General features: G+C 47.8%; 1 protein-coding gene across 2 annotated transcripts in view; it reads left to right on the top strand.

The window, feature by feature from the left end:
* The window catches only part of LOC139765992 (uncharacterized), a 237221-nt gene that overhangs the window by 82764 nt on the left and 135773 nt on the right, over positions 1-18684 (top strand). For both annotated transcript variants that reach the window (XM_071694029.1, XM_071694028.1), the window contains exon 2: positions 6658-8345. In XM_071694029.1, coding sequence (XP_071550130.1) covers positions 6687-8345 — 1659 coding nt within the window. In that variant the 5' untranslated portion in view covers positions 6658-6686. The remainder of the gene's footprint in view (positions 1-6657; positions 8346-18684) is intronic.

Raw genomic sequence — 18684 nt, 5'->3', positions numbered from 1 at the left:
GAGTAGGATGGCGGCGAGCGAGCTACGATTCACCCTCAGTGGTCCCTCATTCCCCCATCCTAGGAGAGGATAAGGATACCCTCGCTCGAGTCCTTGGGACGTCTTAACGCCGGGTGTAGCCCTGGACAGTTTTAAGACTCCATATCCATTTGTTCAGAGCGCTTGTTGGAGAGGATACACTCAGCCCAGATGGGCTCGTCTCGCGTTCACTCGTATTCTGCGTCAGTTTGGTGCAATGAGGTTGTAGCTTGAAGGGGGTTTCCCTGTGGCTCATAATGTTGCACCGTGACAGAAGAGTAGTTTGGGACGATGATAGTGTGGTTTCAGGAGTTCCCTGTGGCTCGTAATGTTGAAATTTGAGAAAAAAAAAAAAAAAAGGTGTCCATATACAGTCCTAAAAGGCCTTATAAAATGTCATAATCTTAGATTGAATCGTTGAAGATCCAGAGTGATAAGAGAAAACGCGATCGGGGTGGGTGATGATAGGGTAGATGGTGGGCAGAGACGATATCACTTGAAGTAGGATCCCAGGCTCCATAACCTGGGGTTATGATCCTGTCTTCCGATGCGAACACGAAGGTGGAGAGATAAATATGTTATTTGATAAACGAGGCATGTTTTGAAGGCGATGCTTGCGGGTATTTCATGTATCATTATTATTATTGTTTACAATGGGTGATTTGATAAATGCTCCATCGGTTGATATGGTAACCCCTTAAGGGTCGGGATTGCAGATGTGCTAATAGGTCACACCTTCTTACTCGTAGGTCATACTTGCCTACTCGTAGGTCGTACTTAACTACTCGGAGGTCGTACTTAACTACTCGGAGGTCGTACTTAACTACTCGGAGGTCGTACTTAACTACTCGGAGGTCGTACTTAACTACTCGGAGGTCGTACTTAACTACTCGGAGGTCATACTTAACTACTGGAAGGTCGTACTTAACTACTGGAAGGTCGTACTTAACTACTCGGAGGTCGTAGTTAACTACTTGGAGGTCATACTTTACTCAAGGGTCACACCGGCGAGGCTCAGGAGGAGTTAAAGTTGCCGTGGTCGAAGCCCACCACAACACTCCAGGCGAAGTTAAGGAACTGTCTGCGTTGCCCGGGTACTAGCGTGTGGCTCCTCCTCCCCCCAAACATCACCTGGTAAAGTGATGGAAATGATTAGGTAATTACCTGTTAAGCTGGTTACGAGGCAGTTAAGAAAAATTTATATGAAACAGTTTGCTATGGTTCCTATATATATATATATATATATATATATATATATATATATATATATATATATATATATATATATATATATATATATATATATATTATCCCTGGGGATAGGGGAGAAAGAATACTTCCCACGTATTCCCTGCGTGTCGTAGAAGGCGATTAAAAGGGAAGGGGGGGGGGGGGGGGCTGGAAATCCTTCCCTCTCATTTTTTTTTTTCTTCTAATTTTCCAAAAGAAGGAACAGAGAAGGGGTCCAGGTGAGGATATTCCCTCAAAGGCCCAGTCCTCTGTTCTTAACGCTACCTCGCTAATGCGGGAAATGGCAAAAAGTATGAAAGAAAGAATATATATATATATATATATATATATATATATATATATATATATATATATATATATATATATATATATATATATATAGGGGATAGGGGAGAAAGAATACTTCCCACGTATTCCCTGCGTGTCGTAGAAGGCGACTAAAAGGGGAGGGAGCGGGGGGCTGGAAATCCTCCCCTCTCACTTTTTTTTTAATTTTCCAAAAGAGGGAACAGAGAAGGGGCCCAGGTGAGGATATTCCCTCAAGGGCCCAGTCCTCTGTTCTCAACGCTACCTCGCTAATGCGGGAAATGGCGAATAGTATGAAAGAAAAGATATATATATATATAATTTTTTAGAATGTTGCAGCAAGTTTTAATTACTAACAAGTGGCTTATGGTGGAGAGTGTTCGGGAGCGCAATAAATGTCAAACTCTTTTGTTTTTCTGTGTTTACTGGTCGACGTGTATTGCTGGCATCACGCAGCACCCCACCTCACAATGTCTATGGAAAAAAAAAAAAACTACAGAATATTCGAAGACCAGATTACGTATATATATATATATATATATATATATATATATATATATATATATATATATATATATACACTTATGGCGTTTGTGATTGCACATTAGCTGACGTAACTCCATCATGACGGAGGGAAGGAAGGTTGTGACAGGTATTAAAAAAGTCAATCTCCTCAGAAATAGGCTTCGTCGGGAAGATGTCGGCCATGGAAAGGTCAGACAGTGTGTAGAAAGGTCAGCTGTGGAGGGTTGGGGCCGAGGGGAAGAATGCGTGGACACGTGTACGGGCAAGTCCAGTACTTGGTACTGTGGGTCAGGGTTGTATATATATGTATATAACAACAGTAGGGCTCTTGCCTGTGTCTGGGTTGGCATACGTGTTTGATTCTGTGTTATTTACTTTTATTTTTGTTTATTAGACCATTAAGATCCACACTGACGCACACACACACACACACACACACACACACACACACACACACACACACTCTCGCTAGCCTCCAGTAAAATGGACAATTATTATTCGTTTTTATTCTGAATATTTTTGTCTCTGCTTCCTGTAATAACGTCTTTGATTAAACCTGAAGCCCTTGTTACAGAGACGTAGAACACAGCCCTAAATCAAAGGCCCCACAGCAGAACTCCCCGCGGCCATTCATATGTTGTTGATGTGTAAGTTATCAGGTGGGAAGTTTTACGTGAGAATTTTGCGTCTGGCAGCTTCAGTCGGCTGAGGAGTGCACGAGACTTTGGGCGGTTTGAGAGGCGGATTGGATAACGTGCCCGGCCATCCCTCACAATCAGGCTCACGTCATCGTACTTCGTCATATTAGTATTTCTTTGGCGTTTTTTTTTTTTTTTTATGACGAGGTTTAAGTCTCTTCGATGTATATCAACTGACTTTTATTTCTCTCTTGTGTCTCCCCTGATGATGTGATTATTACACGAAAGTGCACTTGGGAACTTATCGTGTTTCATTTTCCACTTGGACTCATAGGAATATATATATATATATATATATATATATATATATATATATATATATATATATATATATATATATACACCTCCAGTGTTACATTGTACACGTTAGTGTGTGCGCTGGTAAAAAGGTTTGCCGAAGAGTCTACGCCACTATTACTCTCTATTGGGGATCCACCAGGGACTCCTTCCCAAACTGATTTGGCCATTCTCCTCTCTTAGCCAGATTGTTGGAGCCTGTACACCCTCGAGTGCTACCCGAGGGGTCTATTCCACTATACCCGTAGGCCCTTAAGTATTACCTTGGGTCTCTCCTTCAGGAAGCTTACAGACCCTCAGATTCTACATCAGGGAGTCTACTACACTAACCGGGTGGTTCTGCTTCAGGAATCTACTTCACTGACCCTTGTAGACCCAGAGGTTTTGCTTCAGGAGTCTACTTCACTGACCTTGTAGACAGATTCTACTTTAGGAGTCTACTTCACTGACCTTGTAGACCCTGAGGTTCTACTTCAGGAGTCTACTTCATTAAGCTCGTAGATGCTCAAGAGTTATCTTACTTGAGGTCTACTTAACGAAGCTCCTAGACCCTTCAAGTGTTATTTGAAGGCTTTACTCCACAAAGTTATGGCTTCTAACCCAAATTAGATCATGTTTCAAATTGAGTATACGTTGTATAATTTTCAAAACTTTCTTGCTAATAATGCTAGTTACTGGGAGATATAGTGGTAGGCCACTTAGTCATGTGGTAGATGTGGCAGCCACTTAAGTCATGTGGTAGATGTGGCAGGCCACTTAAGTCATGTGGGAGATGTGGCAGGCCACTTAAGTCATGTGGAAGATGTGGCAGGCCACTTAAGTCATGTGGAAGATGTGGCAGGCCACTTAGTCATGTGGTAGATGTGGCAAGCCACTTAAGTCATGTGGTAGATGTGGCAGGCCACTTAGTTATGTGGGAGGTGTGTCAGGCCACTTAGTCATGTGGTAGATGTGGCAGGCCACTCAAGTCATGTGGTAGATGTGGCAAGCCACTTAGTCATGTGGTAGATGTGGCAAGCCACTTAAGTCATGTGGGAGATGTGGCAGGACACTTAAGTCATGTGGTAGATGTGGCAAGCCACTTAAGTCATGTGGTAGATGTGTCAGGCCACTTAGTCATGTGGTAGATGTGGCAGGCCACTTAGTCATGTGGAAGGCCACTTGGTTATCTAAAAGCCTACCTAGTTATGTGGTAATGAACCATTAACCCAAATATGAGAGCACTAACTCAAACCTTAATTGTATTACATCATTGTAGGATCTTGGCTTAGATTACAATGTTTAAGTTACATTTGTTTACATATCTCGTGTAAGCTGGAGTTGATATGCGTTACGACCTTTGTTTACAAGTTCTGGGTTATAGGTTTCAAGCGGGGTATACAATTTGTTTCCACTTTCATGTGAGCATCAAATTATATTTTGAGTTACGGCCTCTGTGGGAATTATATTTTGTTAGCTGCATTTTCCTCATAACTCTTTGCACTCTGCCCTCATTCACCTCTTTTTTTTATCATATTCATTATTGAAGGAAAAAGTTTCTTATGTTAGATTGCTTTTTTATATATATATAATTTCTCTGTAGTGAAGATGTCCTTTTGGCCTTGGTTCAGAGGCCGGTGGTGCCCATCTCGTAGTGAAGATGGCCTTTGCCCTGATTCACAAGAGTCAGATCAAAGGCCGGTGGAGTGGAAGGTGGAGTGAAGATGCGTATGTTGAGGATGAGGTGATTTTACTGTGTAGTGAAGATGGCCTTTTGACCCACTCCGTAAGGGTAGATATCTAGGAGAGGCTAGTGACGTCAAGAGTGTAGTGATGATGCGTGCGGTGTTGTCTGTCTGTCTGTCCGTACTTTGAGGCTCCGGTCACGGACAAAAGTCCATTATCAAGGCCAGGCCATGATTGAAATATAAAGAAGTTAATGAAAGGGAAAAAGAGGAGACATGGAAAAGTTTTACGAATTTTGGAAGAAGCGAAAAACCTTACATTTGAAAACTGCCTGGTCGTTGTCATTTGGAAAGACATGAGAGAGTAGAAAGTTCCAAGACTTCGAGGTGCAGAAAAAGAAACGGTTATCAAAATGGCCCAACTTTGAGTTGCCAACGGCCACTGGGTAAGCATGTGTCGTATCAGCTTGCCGAATATTGCGTGGTTTAGCTAGTGGTAGGGGCACACAGGCAGCCAACTCTCGGGACCAAAACCAAAGTAATACCCACAGAAGAGGGAAAGTGAACCAACATTGCTGTGGAGGGCATTGAGGGGGTGGCAAGTTTGGAAGTTAAGCATGGAGAGTTTATAAGTCGGACCGCTTTCGACTCAACTGTGTCAAGTAAGGATGCAGAGCTAGAACCACCCCAGATATGAGATCAGTACTCCATACAAGTACGATTCAGTCCTTTGCATAAATTGTTTGGAAGAAAAGGAATATCGACATCTAAATAGGACTCAGTTTCTCAGAGGCAGATTTAGCTATTCCCTTGATATGGGGTTTCCAGGATAGTGTGGATGCTACAGTAATACTAATTATGTCCATTGAGTCGAGAGGTGGAATTACAGAACCGTCAAAGGAGAAACGAGAGTTGTGAGAAGTTTTCGACAGAGAGATGAGTAGAAACTAGGGTCTTGGGCCTACCACTTAGCCAGATTTCACATACCCCGCTGAGATATCCAGGTCTGAGTTTATTGAGAAACTTGTGTCGAGTCGAAATGCAGATCGAGAGAGAGAGACGAGGGAGCTAATTTGAAGGGTGTGGAAGAATGCAGTGTTTAGTCGTCACTATATGATTGCATTTGGTTATTTGTTTAAGAAAGGAAGTTGTTGAAAAAAGTGAAATGAAACTATTGCATTTCACGTCATAAAATCTGTATCCCTCTCCCTCCCTTCTTTTTTTCTCATAATATTTTTTTTTCATTTTCTCCGCTTCAAGTTCCTCCTATCACTCAATCATCGTTCACCGCTTCTTCTCCTCGCCTAGACCTTCCTCAGTCCACGCTGCAGACGATCCCTCATAACGCATTCCCCAGAAGGATGGAGTCCTTGGCTTGCAAAGGTCAGGTAGTGTTGAGTCTGTAAGGGAGGCAGGAGGACGTAACTTAGACACATGAAGCTCCTCACCCCTCAATAAAACCCTCCGGTCCTCCTCCTAACTAGACAGGAGCGTGTCAGGCTGGATGATTGGGTGGGAGTAAGAAAAAAAAGATAGTAGAATTCCGATTTTGTTTGATGTTGCTGCCTTCTCCCTATTCTGCAGTTATTATTTGAGCCGCTGCTCTCGTGAGGTGTCTGTATACACCCAGCCTTCCCGATGTTATTAGTATACAACCCCAGGACCCATTTTATGTAGTTCCCGCGGCTCTGAGGCTGCGTCCCACGCAGTAGTAAGGAAATGTTGGACTCCCGTGGAACGAGAATGCCCTTGACTAGACCCTACCACTACAATGAGAGGGGACTTATTGTTCGCGGTGTAACCCCTTTGCGGGGCGGAGTCCGGTAACACTTCTTGTAGACTCGACCATTGTTGACTGCTGTGCTGAAGTTCTCTTTTTTTTCTTTCTCTCTTTCTAGGATGACATGATACGGCGGCCGGCTCAAGAATGGCATGTTACCAAAATGGCGGGACGTCGTCATTACAGGTGTCCGCCAGTCGCTTCTCCCCGCCCCTGATGTGCGGACCACAGCTGTCCTCTTCTCCCCCTCGCCTCTCACCACTCGACCCACCCCGCCTCTCGCCACTCGACCCACCTCGCCTCTCGCCGCTCGACCCGCCTTGCCTCTCGCCGCTCGACCCGCCTTCCCGCCTGTCGCCCCTGGACGCCGCGCCCCTTCGACTGTCAGGTCAAGACGCCTCCCGTGTGTCGCCGGGCGACGGTTCCCGTAGCCATGGCTCCAAGGCCACCACCCCCCTCTCCAACCACACGGCAGCAGACGCCGCCGCCAACTACCAGGCCACGAGTCCCGCCTCGCCCAAGCTACCGCGTCGGGAGACCGACCTGTCGCTCAACCACGTCAAGCTGCAGGAGACTTACATAAACGTGGAGACCTTAGAGGAGCGGGAGACGGAGAGGCAGCTGTCGGAGGCGTGGAAGAGGAAGAGGAGACGGTCGATGGAGCCCAAGATACCAGAGTACCTGAGGTCTGCTCCGCTGAAGCGGGTTAGACACCCTCTGGAGGAGAGCCTCGTCGTGTCCTTCTTCACGGCGGTGACGGGCGTGGTGCTCACCTGCGTCATCAGCATCCCGCTCAGCCTGGCGCTCATGCTGGCGCTGCCCATGGCCATGTTGATGAAGGCTATGGCTGCTGTGTGTAGGGTGCCCAGGACTAGGACCTGTTCCACAGCATGCCACAAGGACTACCTGGCGCCCCACGACGCGCAGTTCCTCCTGCAGGACGCGGACAACCACTCCGTCATCCACAGTGTTTTGGTCATCGACGCCTCCATGAACCTGAAGCGCATCAAGCAGCTGTTGGCGACGCGGGTCGTGGAAGCCAAGAATGGGGCGGGCGGCCTGATGTACCCGCGCCTCACCCAGATGGTGTCCCACCTGCCGGCCGGACCCGCCTGGGTCCACGACCATAACTTCAACCTGCATAATCATATCTTCTCGGGGCCCAACATCACGACGGAGGAAGCCCTCCAGAAGTACGTGAGCGCTCTGCTGTCGCAGCCGCTGCCGCTGGCGCGGCCGCTGTGGGAGATAATAGTGCTGCACGACTTCGGCCGCAGCAGAGACACGGTATTGGTGTGTCGCCTCCACCAGTGCATCTCGGACGGCATGTCCCTGGTCCGGGTTCTGTGCCAGTCCCTCTCAGACAACCAGATTATGCACATCCCGCAGAAGCCCCACTTCGGCGGCACCACCTACGGCATGAACCTCGTCAAGGCGCTGTTCGTCGGCCCGCTGACGGCGCTGACGTGGCTCTGGTGGTGGCGGCCTGATCACAACCCGCTCACCATCCGCCGCGCGACGGCAGCGCCGCTCCCCCGGGCGACCAAGAGCGCCGGCTCCTGCTGTGGCTGCAGCAGGGAGGTGCCTCCCAGCAGCTCCAGCGAGGGCGGGGCGTACACGGTGTGGGGTGAGGAGGGTAGCGAGGGTCAGGTGGTGCTGTGGTCGGCGGGGGTGTCGGTCAGCCGGGTGGTGCGCATCAAGCAGGTCACACGCACCTGCCTCAACGACGTCCTGCTGGCGGCCCTGGCGGGGGCGCTCAGGCTCACCCTCCAGCGTCAGGGGGTCGTCCACCCTCCTGATCTCAAGGTAAGCCTCCTCCTCCTCCTCCTCTCATCACTTAATGAAGCCACTCGTCCTGACTTTTGCCTTCCTCCTCCTCCTCCCCCAGTACTCTGACCCGACACTTTGTATCACATGCTCCCTACTTCACCTCCCGTCTCATTGGCCTAATTGACCTGAGGCTCTCCTTCATTACGGACTTATGACTCCTCCTCCTCTTTTTTTTTTTTACCTCCCTCGTGCATCAGTGTTCCGTAATAGGCTTGTTACTTTTTCACCGTCGACAGTAAGCGAGTGTCATGAACCCCTTGGTGAGTCCAGGAATGGAAGATGCTGGTCTCTCAGATGTGGCTTTTTTCCTGTCTGACTTTATGTATGGATTGTTCGAATGTTGTTCGTGGATATTGAAGCCTTTCCTTGGGTAAAGATAGTTGTTACGAAGGACACGAGAAAGAAGATAAAGAGTAATGATTCTTAACGATGTATAGAGAGAAAAAAGCAGACATTATAAATGATATATATAGAAGAAAAAAAAGTAGACATCATAACGACCCATACTCGACTTGCCGAGTGCTACACAGTAATCATTTGACTCAGTGGTTTGCTCTGTATTTTGCTTGGTCTAGCTTACATTTTAGGGATGATACACAAGCAGCCAGATCTATCGAGTAGAAACCGGAGGGATAGCTGTAGAAGTGGGAAAGAGAACCAACAAGTGCAGCCAATAAGACGGATGGCGTAGGCCTCGACTCTGTCTGTCCACTGAGTATGCAGAACGACGACTCCCCTTCCCCAGAATGGAAGCGGTACTCCACAGGAGGACGAATCAGTTCTTCGAGCAGTCGGAGATAAATCTTACGAAGTGAAATCTCGCTGACGTCTCAGAGGGACCTCCTGTGTTATGAGAGACAGACTTAACCCATTACGTGTACAGTAGGGTCCTCATGCCCGATCAGATGTTAGGGGTGATGCTAAAAATGTTTACTGGGGCGAGTCTTGGACTTCCAAAGCCGTCAAAAGATAGAGAAGAGGTTTGGAATGCTTTTCCATCGAGAAATGTTAGAGTATTGGGTTTCAAATGAGGTGAAAACCTGACTGGGTTGCGTCAGGCTCATTCCTGACCCACACTTGAGTCTGTGGAGGCTGTGGCGGACGAGACGAGGCGGGACTCACAGTTCTCGTGTGTGAGTGTATCCATCCCTCACACCAGTTGGAGGCGGTGCTTCGTCCGTGTTCCCAGAGTCACGAGGAACGCGAGGCAACAACGAGTGAAGTGAGAGCTGCGCCCGATGATCCATCTCCCGTAGGTGGTAGGGACGGGATTAAGGTTACGAGATTTATTACAGGTGGTCCAGGTGTGTGTGTGTGTGTGTGTGTGTTTGTGTGTGGGTTGAAAGGTGTGTGCCATGGGATCATTCAGGAAGCGGGAGAGATGTGAGGGAATCCCATCCCTGGGTAAGTACAGGGCAGCCCGCACACACGCCCCGCATGAGGGTGGTAAACACTCGCTTTTCTTCGTGCGAGGAAAGAGAGAGAGAGAGAGAGGTGACCCGCGCTGCTTGCTGGTGTGTGTGTGTGTGTGTGTGTGTGTTCCTCAACTTGTGTACTTTCGGAAGGTTTTGAGTGTGTGTTTGGTTTGCATATTTTTGTTTTTATTTTTGCGCGTATGTCTCTTTATGTGGGTGTTTGTGTTGTGTGTTTTGTATCTTTCTGCTTGTTTGGTGTGTCTTCAGGGTGTTTGTACGTTTGCGTGTGTGTGTGTTTTTCCTTTACATTTGTTTGTATGTTTGTGTGTGTGTGTGTGCGTTGTATTATGTATGATTGTACATGATTGTATATGTGTGTGTCTATTGGTACATTTGTGTGAGCATGTATGTTTATTTAAGCCTTTTGTATGTGGGTATGAACTGCGTTTCGTGTGCGTGGAGAGAGAGAGAGAGAGAGAGAGTATGTGTGTGTGTGTGTGTGTGTGTGTGTGTGTGTGTGTGTTGCTAAGACTAGTCGAGTGAGACCCCTATATTGACCTCCTCATCATCTCCGGTATACGTGCACCAATCCACCAGGTGTGGAGGGCAGGTATCCTCCTGGCGCTCCCCCACCTACACACACAGGTCTAACTCGCCTGTCATGTTTTCCCTCCTCACGCCCTAGGGGTTTGCATGAGGGCGTACCAGGAACATCCTCCCTCAGTCTCACAGCCCGGGGCAGGCATCAACCTCTCCTCCACAAAAGCTCGCATTTCTGCCTTGAGAGGCGAAGTGAGTTAATCCCAAGAAAGGGAGGAACCTACCTACCGCTGCTCACGCCTCCACCACCACCTTCGACCAGACCAACTCGCTTGGCGTCTCTCGCCTTCGAGAGCCGACACCAGAATGGTTCCTCCGCCCGTCCACCTGACTCCAGCCGAATACTCTCGGCATCCCTTCAGGGTGGACACCTCATTGTTGATGGTGCCTCAGTCCGGCCTGTGGGGTGTAGGGGGATGGTGGGAGGGTACGACGACGACACACACACACACACACACACACACACTGGTCCCGTGGTCAGTCAGCCAATAAGATGTCTTTGTCGTCGACAATGGGGGTTTCTCGTGCTTATGAATGGACTCGCCAGATTTTTATATTACCTCTCAAATGTGGACGACGATGTTCGATTCCCAGATGAGCCAAGAATCGATCGTGAAGCACTGCAAGGGGTGGGCAGTTGAGGAGAACCGTCCTCATTCGTCTAGCAAGATGCGAGGTGAGCGATCCGCGCTAGCCAAGCCGTTTGGGCTAAAAAAAATCTCCTCGTAGGGATTCGTAAGGTGGTAGCTTTCTCTCTCTCTCTCTCTCTCTCTCTCTCTCTCTCTCTCTCTCTCTCTCTCTCTCTCTCTCTCTCTCTCTCCTTCATGTCGTGCCCCCTTGAAGCCCCTTGCCCCTCCCACCATCTTCATGGTTTCCAAGGTCGATGTGTTCGCGTAACGCCTCGTCGGTGTTCGCGGGAGAAGGGGCGGGAGGAGACCTTTCCGTTTGGCCTGCCGTCCCTCCCGCACGTTCCCTCCTTTGATTCCACCTTTTGAACGTCCTCCTTTCTCCTTGCCTCCTCCAGCACCTTCCACTCCACTCCACTCTCTCTCTCTCTCTCTCTCTCTCTCTCTCTCTCTCTCTCTCTCTCTCTCTCCTCTCCCAAATATTTACATCTGAGCTTCCCATTCTTCCTCTCCCCGGCGTGTGGGTCCTGGCTGCCGAGAGTGTAAGCTCCCCACGTTAGCCTCGAGGGTCCGAGCTCCCCATGTCGATCTGGAGGGGTGTGTGTGTGTGTGTGTGTGTGTGTGTGTGTGTGTGTTCAGGACCCCCTCCCGTCTCCCCACAGCCTAACTGGAGGTTCTTCCTGCAGCCGTCTCCCGACCATCTATGACTGGTACCTGTGTGGTCACCACCAGGCCGCCTAGCCAGCAAGCACCGCCCCCCTCGAGCACCGCCCCAGCTCCGTGTTCACAGTTTTCCTACCGACCCGGAGGTGGAACCTGCCTCTCTCTCTCTCTCTCTCTCTCTCTCTCTCTCTCTCTCTCTCTCTCTCTCTCTCTCTCTCTCTCTCTCTCTCTCTCTCTCTCCTCTTTTCTCAGCCTGGCGTGTGTTGTTCAGTTCCACTCATTCAGCAGGCTTCAGCCACTCTCATGGCCTATTGATCTGGGCCACGCATCAGCACGCTCTCATTCACCCGGTGCTCGTTCATTGGGGCTCTCATACATTGGGGCTCTCATACATTGGGGCTCTCATTCATTGGGACTCATACGTTGGGGCTCTCATACATTGGGGCTCTCATACATTGGGGCTCTCAAACGTTGGGGCTCTTATACTTTGCGGCTCTCATACATTGGGGCTCTCATACATTGGAGCTCTCAAACGTTGGGGCTTTCATACGTTGGCGCTTTCATACATTGGGGCTCTCATACATTGGGACTCGTGCACGTGGTGATCTCATTCACTGATGTCATTCACAGGTGCTCTCGATCATTGGAAAGATCATTCACTGGTGGTGCTCTCATTCGCATACACTCATTCACTGGCTCTCTTATTCACTGATGTTCTCATTCACTGGTGATCTTTCACTGTGGGTGCTCACATTCGCAAGTGTTCTCATTCAGTGGTCCTCATTCATTCAGTGGTCCTCATTCATTCATTGGTCCTCATTCATTCATTGATCCTCATTCATTCAGTGGTCGTCATTCATTCAACGGTCCTCATTCATTCAGTGGTCCTCATTCATTGGTGTTTTCATTCACCCGGAGATCTCTCATTCACTGGGGCCGTCATGAACTGGACGCCTGTTGCTCTCATTCACCGGTCCTCTCATTCACCGGTCCTCATTCACCTGGTGTTTTCATTCACGGATCTTCTCATTCAGTGGTACTCTTATTCACTTGTTCTCATTCACCTGGTGTTCTCATTCACTGGTACTCTCATTCACTTGTTCTCATTCACCTGGTGTTCCCAGTCATGTGGTGTACTCATTCATTTGGTGTTCTCATTCACCTGGTGTACTCATTCATTTTGTGCTCTCATTCACTGGTCTTCTCATTCACTGGTCTTCTCATTCGCTGGTCTTTTCATTCGCTGGTCTTCTCATTCGCTGGTCTTCTCATTCGCTGGTATTCTCATTCGCCAAGTGTTCTCATCGATTGGTGCTCTCATTCACCTAGTCTGTGTTCCCTGGCGCCTAATCTCTCATCTCCTCCATCAGCCACTGACATGGGGTTAACAGTTCTCATTTCCTCCCTCTTTATGTTCTCATTTCACAATCTGTCTCTCAGTTTGAGCCGGCCATCTTGGCATCAGATGTATTGGCTATATATATATATATATATATATATATATATATATATATATATATATATATATATATATTTGTCCTTCCATTTAATATATTTCGTTTTTCGTTTTTTTTCAAATAGTTTTTGACTATTTGATTTATTTTTGATGTATTTTAGAAAGTTTCTCTCTCTCTCTCTCTCTCTCTCTCTCTCTCTCTCTCTCTCAACCATTATAATACGAAATAAATCTTCTCATCTCTGCTTACGGGGCCGTTTCTCATCAATCCCTCTGGCTTTCCCCTGTGGGCTTTTGTGAACCCATTCCCTCCTCACTGTTACACAAAGTACGATGGTTGGAGGTCGTAATTCAATATTTCGTCTGTCCTTCATTTTCGACAATTTTCGACTTCTCCTGTTATACATCTGTACTTGATTATGATTCAGTGGCTTTCGTTCTTAATTATTCAACCACTCTTTCACTTCTATTTACCTCTATTTACTTCACATACAGTATCAGTCATTTCGCTTTACTGATAATATGCCTCTCACTTTAATACCCTTCGTCCATTAGCACTCTCGTGTACTTAACATTCTGTCTCCCTGTACTTTTCGTTCTCCTGCACACTTATCTACTTATCGTAGCCATTTACTTTATGCTCACTTTAGCAACAGCAGCAGCAGCAGCAGCGGCAGCCTCAGTGTAATCGAATCAAGCACGTCATAAACTGTTACCCAGAGCCATTAGCTCTGTTAGTGCCTCCTGGGCTCCCCATCATAGCCAGTGCTGGCATATAACAGGGCTGTAACTGTGTGAAGCGCATATGATCCTGCATGTGCGTACGTACACCTGAGTTTGAGTATGTGGACACACACACACACACACACACACACACACACACACACACACACACACACACACACACACAGAGTAAAGTGGTAGTTCTTCTGACCTATTATTCTCACTGTCTCGGGTCCTTCGAATCCCAGAGAAGGGTAACCATCCCACAGACAGCCTAGCTATTCATCCTTCCCTCTGGGGCTAGTCGATGACTGGGTACATGGCGTAAGCTGGGATGTGTGTATGTGTGTGTGTGTGTATGCAAATGGTTGCGACGTGGTATGTATACAATGTTAAGAGACAGAGGCAGTGAGGGATGTGTGGTATGTATACAATGTTAAGAGACCGAAGGAGGAAGGGATGTAAGAGTCTCTCCTCATAACAGTCAGATGATAATCGCGTACGTATTACCTGAACTGTTCTTGCCTCGTCTTACGGCCTAATGGAACCCCCTTGGCGTCTTGTCTCGATGCCTCCAGGAACACCGTGGTACCTTTGTCTTACTGCCTCCTGGAACACCCTGGTGCCTCCTGGAACGCCTTGGTGTCGTGCCTTGTTGTCTTCTGAAACACTCTGGTGCCCTTTCTTGGTACCTCTAGGAACACCGCGGTGCCTTCTCTTGTTGCCTCTTGGAACGCTCTGATGCCTTCTCTTGTTGCCTCTTGGAACGCTGTGATGCCTTGTCCTGTTGCCTCCTGGAACGCTCTGATGCCTTGTCCTGTTGCCTCCTGGAACGCGCCCTGGTGCCCTGACCTGTTGCCTCCTGGAACGCCCTGGTGCCCTGACCTGTTGCCTCCTGGAACGCTCTGGTGCCTTGTCCTGTTGCCTCCTGGAACGCCCTAGTGCCCTGACCTGTTGCCTCCTGGAACGCCCTAGTGCCCTGACCTGTTGCCTCCTGGAACGCTCTGATGCCTTGTCCTGTTGCCTCCTGGAACATCCCGGTACCTTGTATTGTTGCTTCCAGGAACAGTGTGGTACCTTGTCTCGTTGACCCCCTTGGAACACCCTGGTTCCCTGACCCACCGCAACAACGACGGTGAGGAATAAAGCCGACGTCGAAGCCCGCCACTTGCATCTCCTGCCGATGGTCTTCTCGCTCTTTGGCTGCCTGGAATATCTTGAGTTCCCTCGTCCTCTCAACGACTGGTCGTCTCATTCTCCTCCTCCTCCTCCTCCTCCTCCTCTTCTGGGTCGTTGGTCATCCGGGCGCTGACTGGTCGCCGCGTTTCATGGCCTCATCTCTCCGCTGCCACACTGGGGTCCACTTCAAAGGCCGTAAACATCCTCACCAGCTGGCTCCTCTGCCTCACCCCACGGGCCGCTCTGTTTTACCGGGGCGTCTTGACGCTTGCACCGGCGCCTTCGTCGGATTTCGACCTCTTGGAGTAGCGTGACTTTGCTGATCCCCTGCAGCACGTATAGGACATGTTCTGGGGGATATATATATATATATATATATATATATATATATATATATATATATATATATATATATATATATATATATATATAAGAGTTTAGATATATTTACCTGTTCATGTAGTATTTAGATTTCATTTACAGTTTCCGTCGCAAACTTTGCTTTTAATCCCAGTGTGTATTTCATTCTGTTTATAGTTTTACTGTTTTTCATTGTTGCAATATTTACAAACACGCCCCTTGCCACGTATGGGGTTGAATGTTATTTTGTTTCATGCTCTGCGACAGCCCGGAAACGCCTCCGTTAATTTTTCTTTTGTAATAGTGTACGTTAAATCATGCACAGTCTGCTTATGTACTGCCATGCAAACTCAGCCGTGTATCCCTTCGTCAACCATATGTTATGAGTGTGCCTAGCGCGTCTGCTATTGGCTGGGAAGGCAGAATTGACCACGTTGGGGGAGAAAATGTAGTATAGTTTGAATGTTGATATAGCTCATACTGCAGTGTAGAGAACCCAAGGTAATGTAGTTCATATCAGTGTAGAAAACCATGGTAATATAGCTCACATCAGTGTAAAAAACCATGTTGATATAGCTCTTACTGCAGTGTAGAAAACCATGTTGATTTAGCTCATACTGCAGTGTAGAGAACCATGGTAATATAGCTCACATCATTGTAGAGAACCATGGTAATATGGGTCACACTGGCCCCCTCGAGAAGCACTGTGTTGTGGCGTCCTTTAGTGCAGTGTAGGTGAGGAGGGTTGCAGGGCGGGTGGCACGGGTCTGTACGGTGTTAATGGCTCAAATTAACGCCCAGAACAATATTGATTCTGGAGGCTTATTGGGCGACGCTAAGCCTGTTTGATTGACGGCTTTCACAGCCACAGAGAGGAGGGTGGAGTGTGTGTGTGTGTGTGTGTGTGTGTGTGTGTGTGTGTGTGTGTGTGTGTGTGTGTCCCATCCCATCGGCTCTCCTCTCTAGTTAAGTATACTGTATCAGGGTCACACTGCTCATATTGGCGCGAGGGAGGGGAAAGGGGTAGATGTGACTTGACTTGACCCGACCTGACCTGGAGTATTATATGCAGTATGATACACATTTGTGGAGGATCCACCATGTGTGATAAACCATGTAGGCGAGGTCGTCCATAACTCCTACCTTCACTGTAGATATATAGTTGTCTGTATGGCTGCTGGCTGGCTGGGCGACCTGTAGGCTGGCTGGCTGGCTGGTTAGCTGGGCGACCTGTAGGCTGGCTGGCTGGCTAGCTGGCTGGCTGGCTGGCTGGCTGGCTGGCTGTAGGTCTGGCTAACTGGCTGTTTGGCTGGACGACCTGTACGCTGGCTGGCTGGCTGGCTGGCTGGCTAGCTGGCTGGCTGTAGGGCTGGCTAACGGGCTGGCTGGCTGGGCGACTTGTAGGCGTTGGCTGGGGCGACCTGTAGGCTACGTCTGTATAGGACATAAGTAAGATTCCTAGGGGAGTGTAGAATCATTATAGATATGTCTACAAAAAAAAAAAGAATGATTCTCTCTGTTTACTTAATTTTGTTGAGATGGGTACCTGTCAAGGTGTAGGTTAGAATTTCTTTCCCCGAGTTTGTTTATACATGAAGCTTTCTTGGCGTCCATGAGAATACGTGATTCACAGTTTCTCTGTGTCTTCCAGGAAGGTCATGCTGTAATTCCAGCTTGAATTTCTCCACGTCTGTACCAGACCCTAGGAGCGAGACGTAAGGCGTTGGTGTGTCAATGTGAGTTACTTAATGAAGGTGTGGGATGTGCCCGCGCCTCGGTCTGTGGTGCTAGTGGGGTCAGAAGAAGCCAGGGTTTAACGTGCTGGAAATGACTGTACTCTTCTTGTGACGACGTTTTTACTTCCTTTTTTTTTTAACTGTTCATATTTACATACTCTCGTCTGTCATAACCACGGATCCTAATGCATTAGCATGTTCACTTACCACATCAACCCTCTGATGTTTATTTGGATGTATATGGTGTCAGTGTGTATAGTTCAGGATAAGATTTACTTTCTTTTTTTAAAGTCGAAGGTCCCTCTTGAGGACTGGAGGCTCAGTCCAGTCCAGGCAAATCCAGGCAAGAACTAGGGAGATACGGAAGTACATTCCTCCAATATTTTATATTTTTTTTTTCGTAACATTGGAATTGCAAAGTACTACACTTGAGAGAAACCAACTATATGTTCAGCATGAAGAACACAAGAACACATGAACACATGAAACCTGTTATGTTCTGGAGGAGGAGGAAGAAGAGGAAGAAGAGGAGGCCAAATGTTCTGGAGGAGGAGGAAGAGGAGGAGGAAGAAGAAGAGGAGGCCAAGTGTTGCTCCTGGAGGAGAGGGAGTCACCCATTGGGCAGCTCGCCAGTGTATCAGCGTTGCAGTCCAGCATCATTCCAGGGAGTTCCTGGCCTTACACAACTTCCAGGACTGGAAGACTTGAGGGTAGGGTGTTCATTGTGATCTTACGCAAGTTCCAAGTTTCTGGAATATTAGTGGTCGTGAGTTTCGGGTAATCTTACTTTTGAGAAGTTCCTAGCGATCTTACACGAGGGGAGTGAGTTCTGTCGTGATTGTACGGGAGTTCCGAGACCATGAAGTACTGAAGGTAATTGAGTTCCGTGGCGAGTGGCGATCTTACACGAGTTCCGGGAATGCGAAAGACTGGAAGGTGAGAGAGTTCCGTCGTGATCGAGTTCGAAAAAGCCTGGAGAGAATTTTTCGTCGGTAAAGAGGAAGCTGGTGTTTAAGAGGACCACTTCAAGGGGGTGGAAAATTGCGTGCTGGCCCCAAATGGCGAGTGCAGCCGGGTGAAGAAGGCGGCTTTCTGAAGATCTTTACCCTTTTATGAGTGAGGTGAATGACACCGCCACGTAGAAGGTCATCAGGGCGTTTCACTTGGGATTGTTTTCGAGGTTTATAGAAGTACTAGAATGCTTATAAAGGTTTCAGGAACAGGTATTCTTTAGAATACATGGATTAGGGGCAGATTTGTGAAGACCTGTTAGACGTTAGGGGGACAGAACTTAAAATTCTTGGAGTTTTTTGTTTTTTGAGTTTTTCAAGGATTTTTGAGATTTTTTGAGTCTTTTTCAAAGATTTCGGGGGATATTTTTTTCTGAGTCTGTCAAGGATTTAGGAAGTTTTTTTCCGAGTGTCTCAAAGAATGAAGATTTCTTCCGAACGCAACTTACCGAAGTGAGTCTTTCTTCATGGGATATTAAAGGGAGAGGACCAGTATCGTTCATACCAGTTTCGAGGCTTCGGGGGGGAGACACGTCATTTTTACGTA

This window comes from Panulirus ornatus, chromosome 56 (assembly GCF_036320965.1).
Source record: "Panulirus ornatus isolate Po-2019 chromosome 56, ASM3632096v1, whole genome shotgun sequence".
NCBI lineage: Eukaryota > Metazoa > Arthropoda > Malacostraca > Decapoda > Palinuridae > Panulirus > Panulirus ornatus.
The sequence above is the reverse complement of the archived record's forward strand: the minus strand, read 5'-3'. Positions and strand labels throughout refer to the sequence as shown.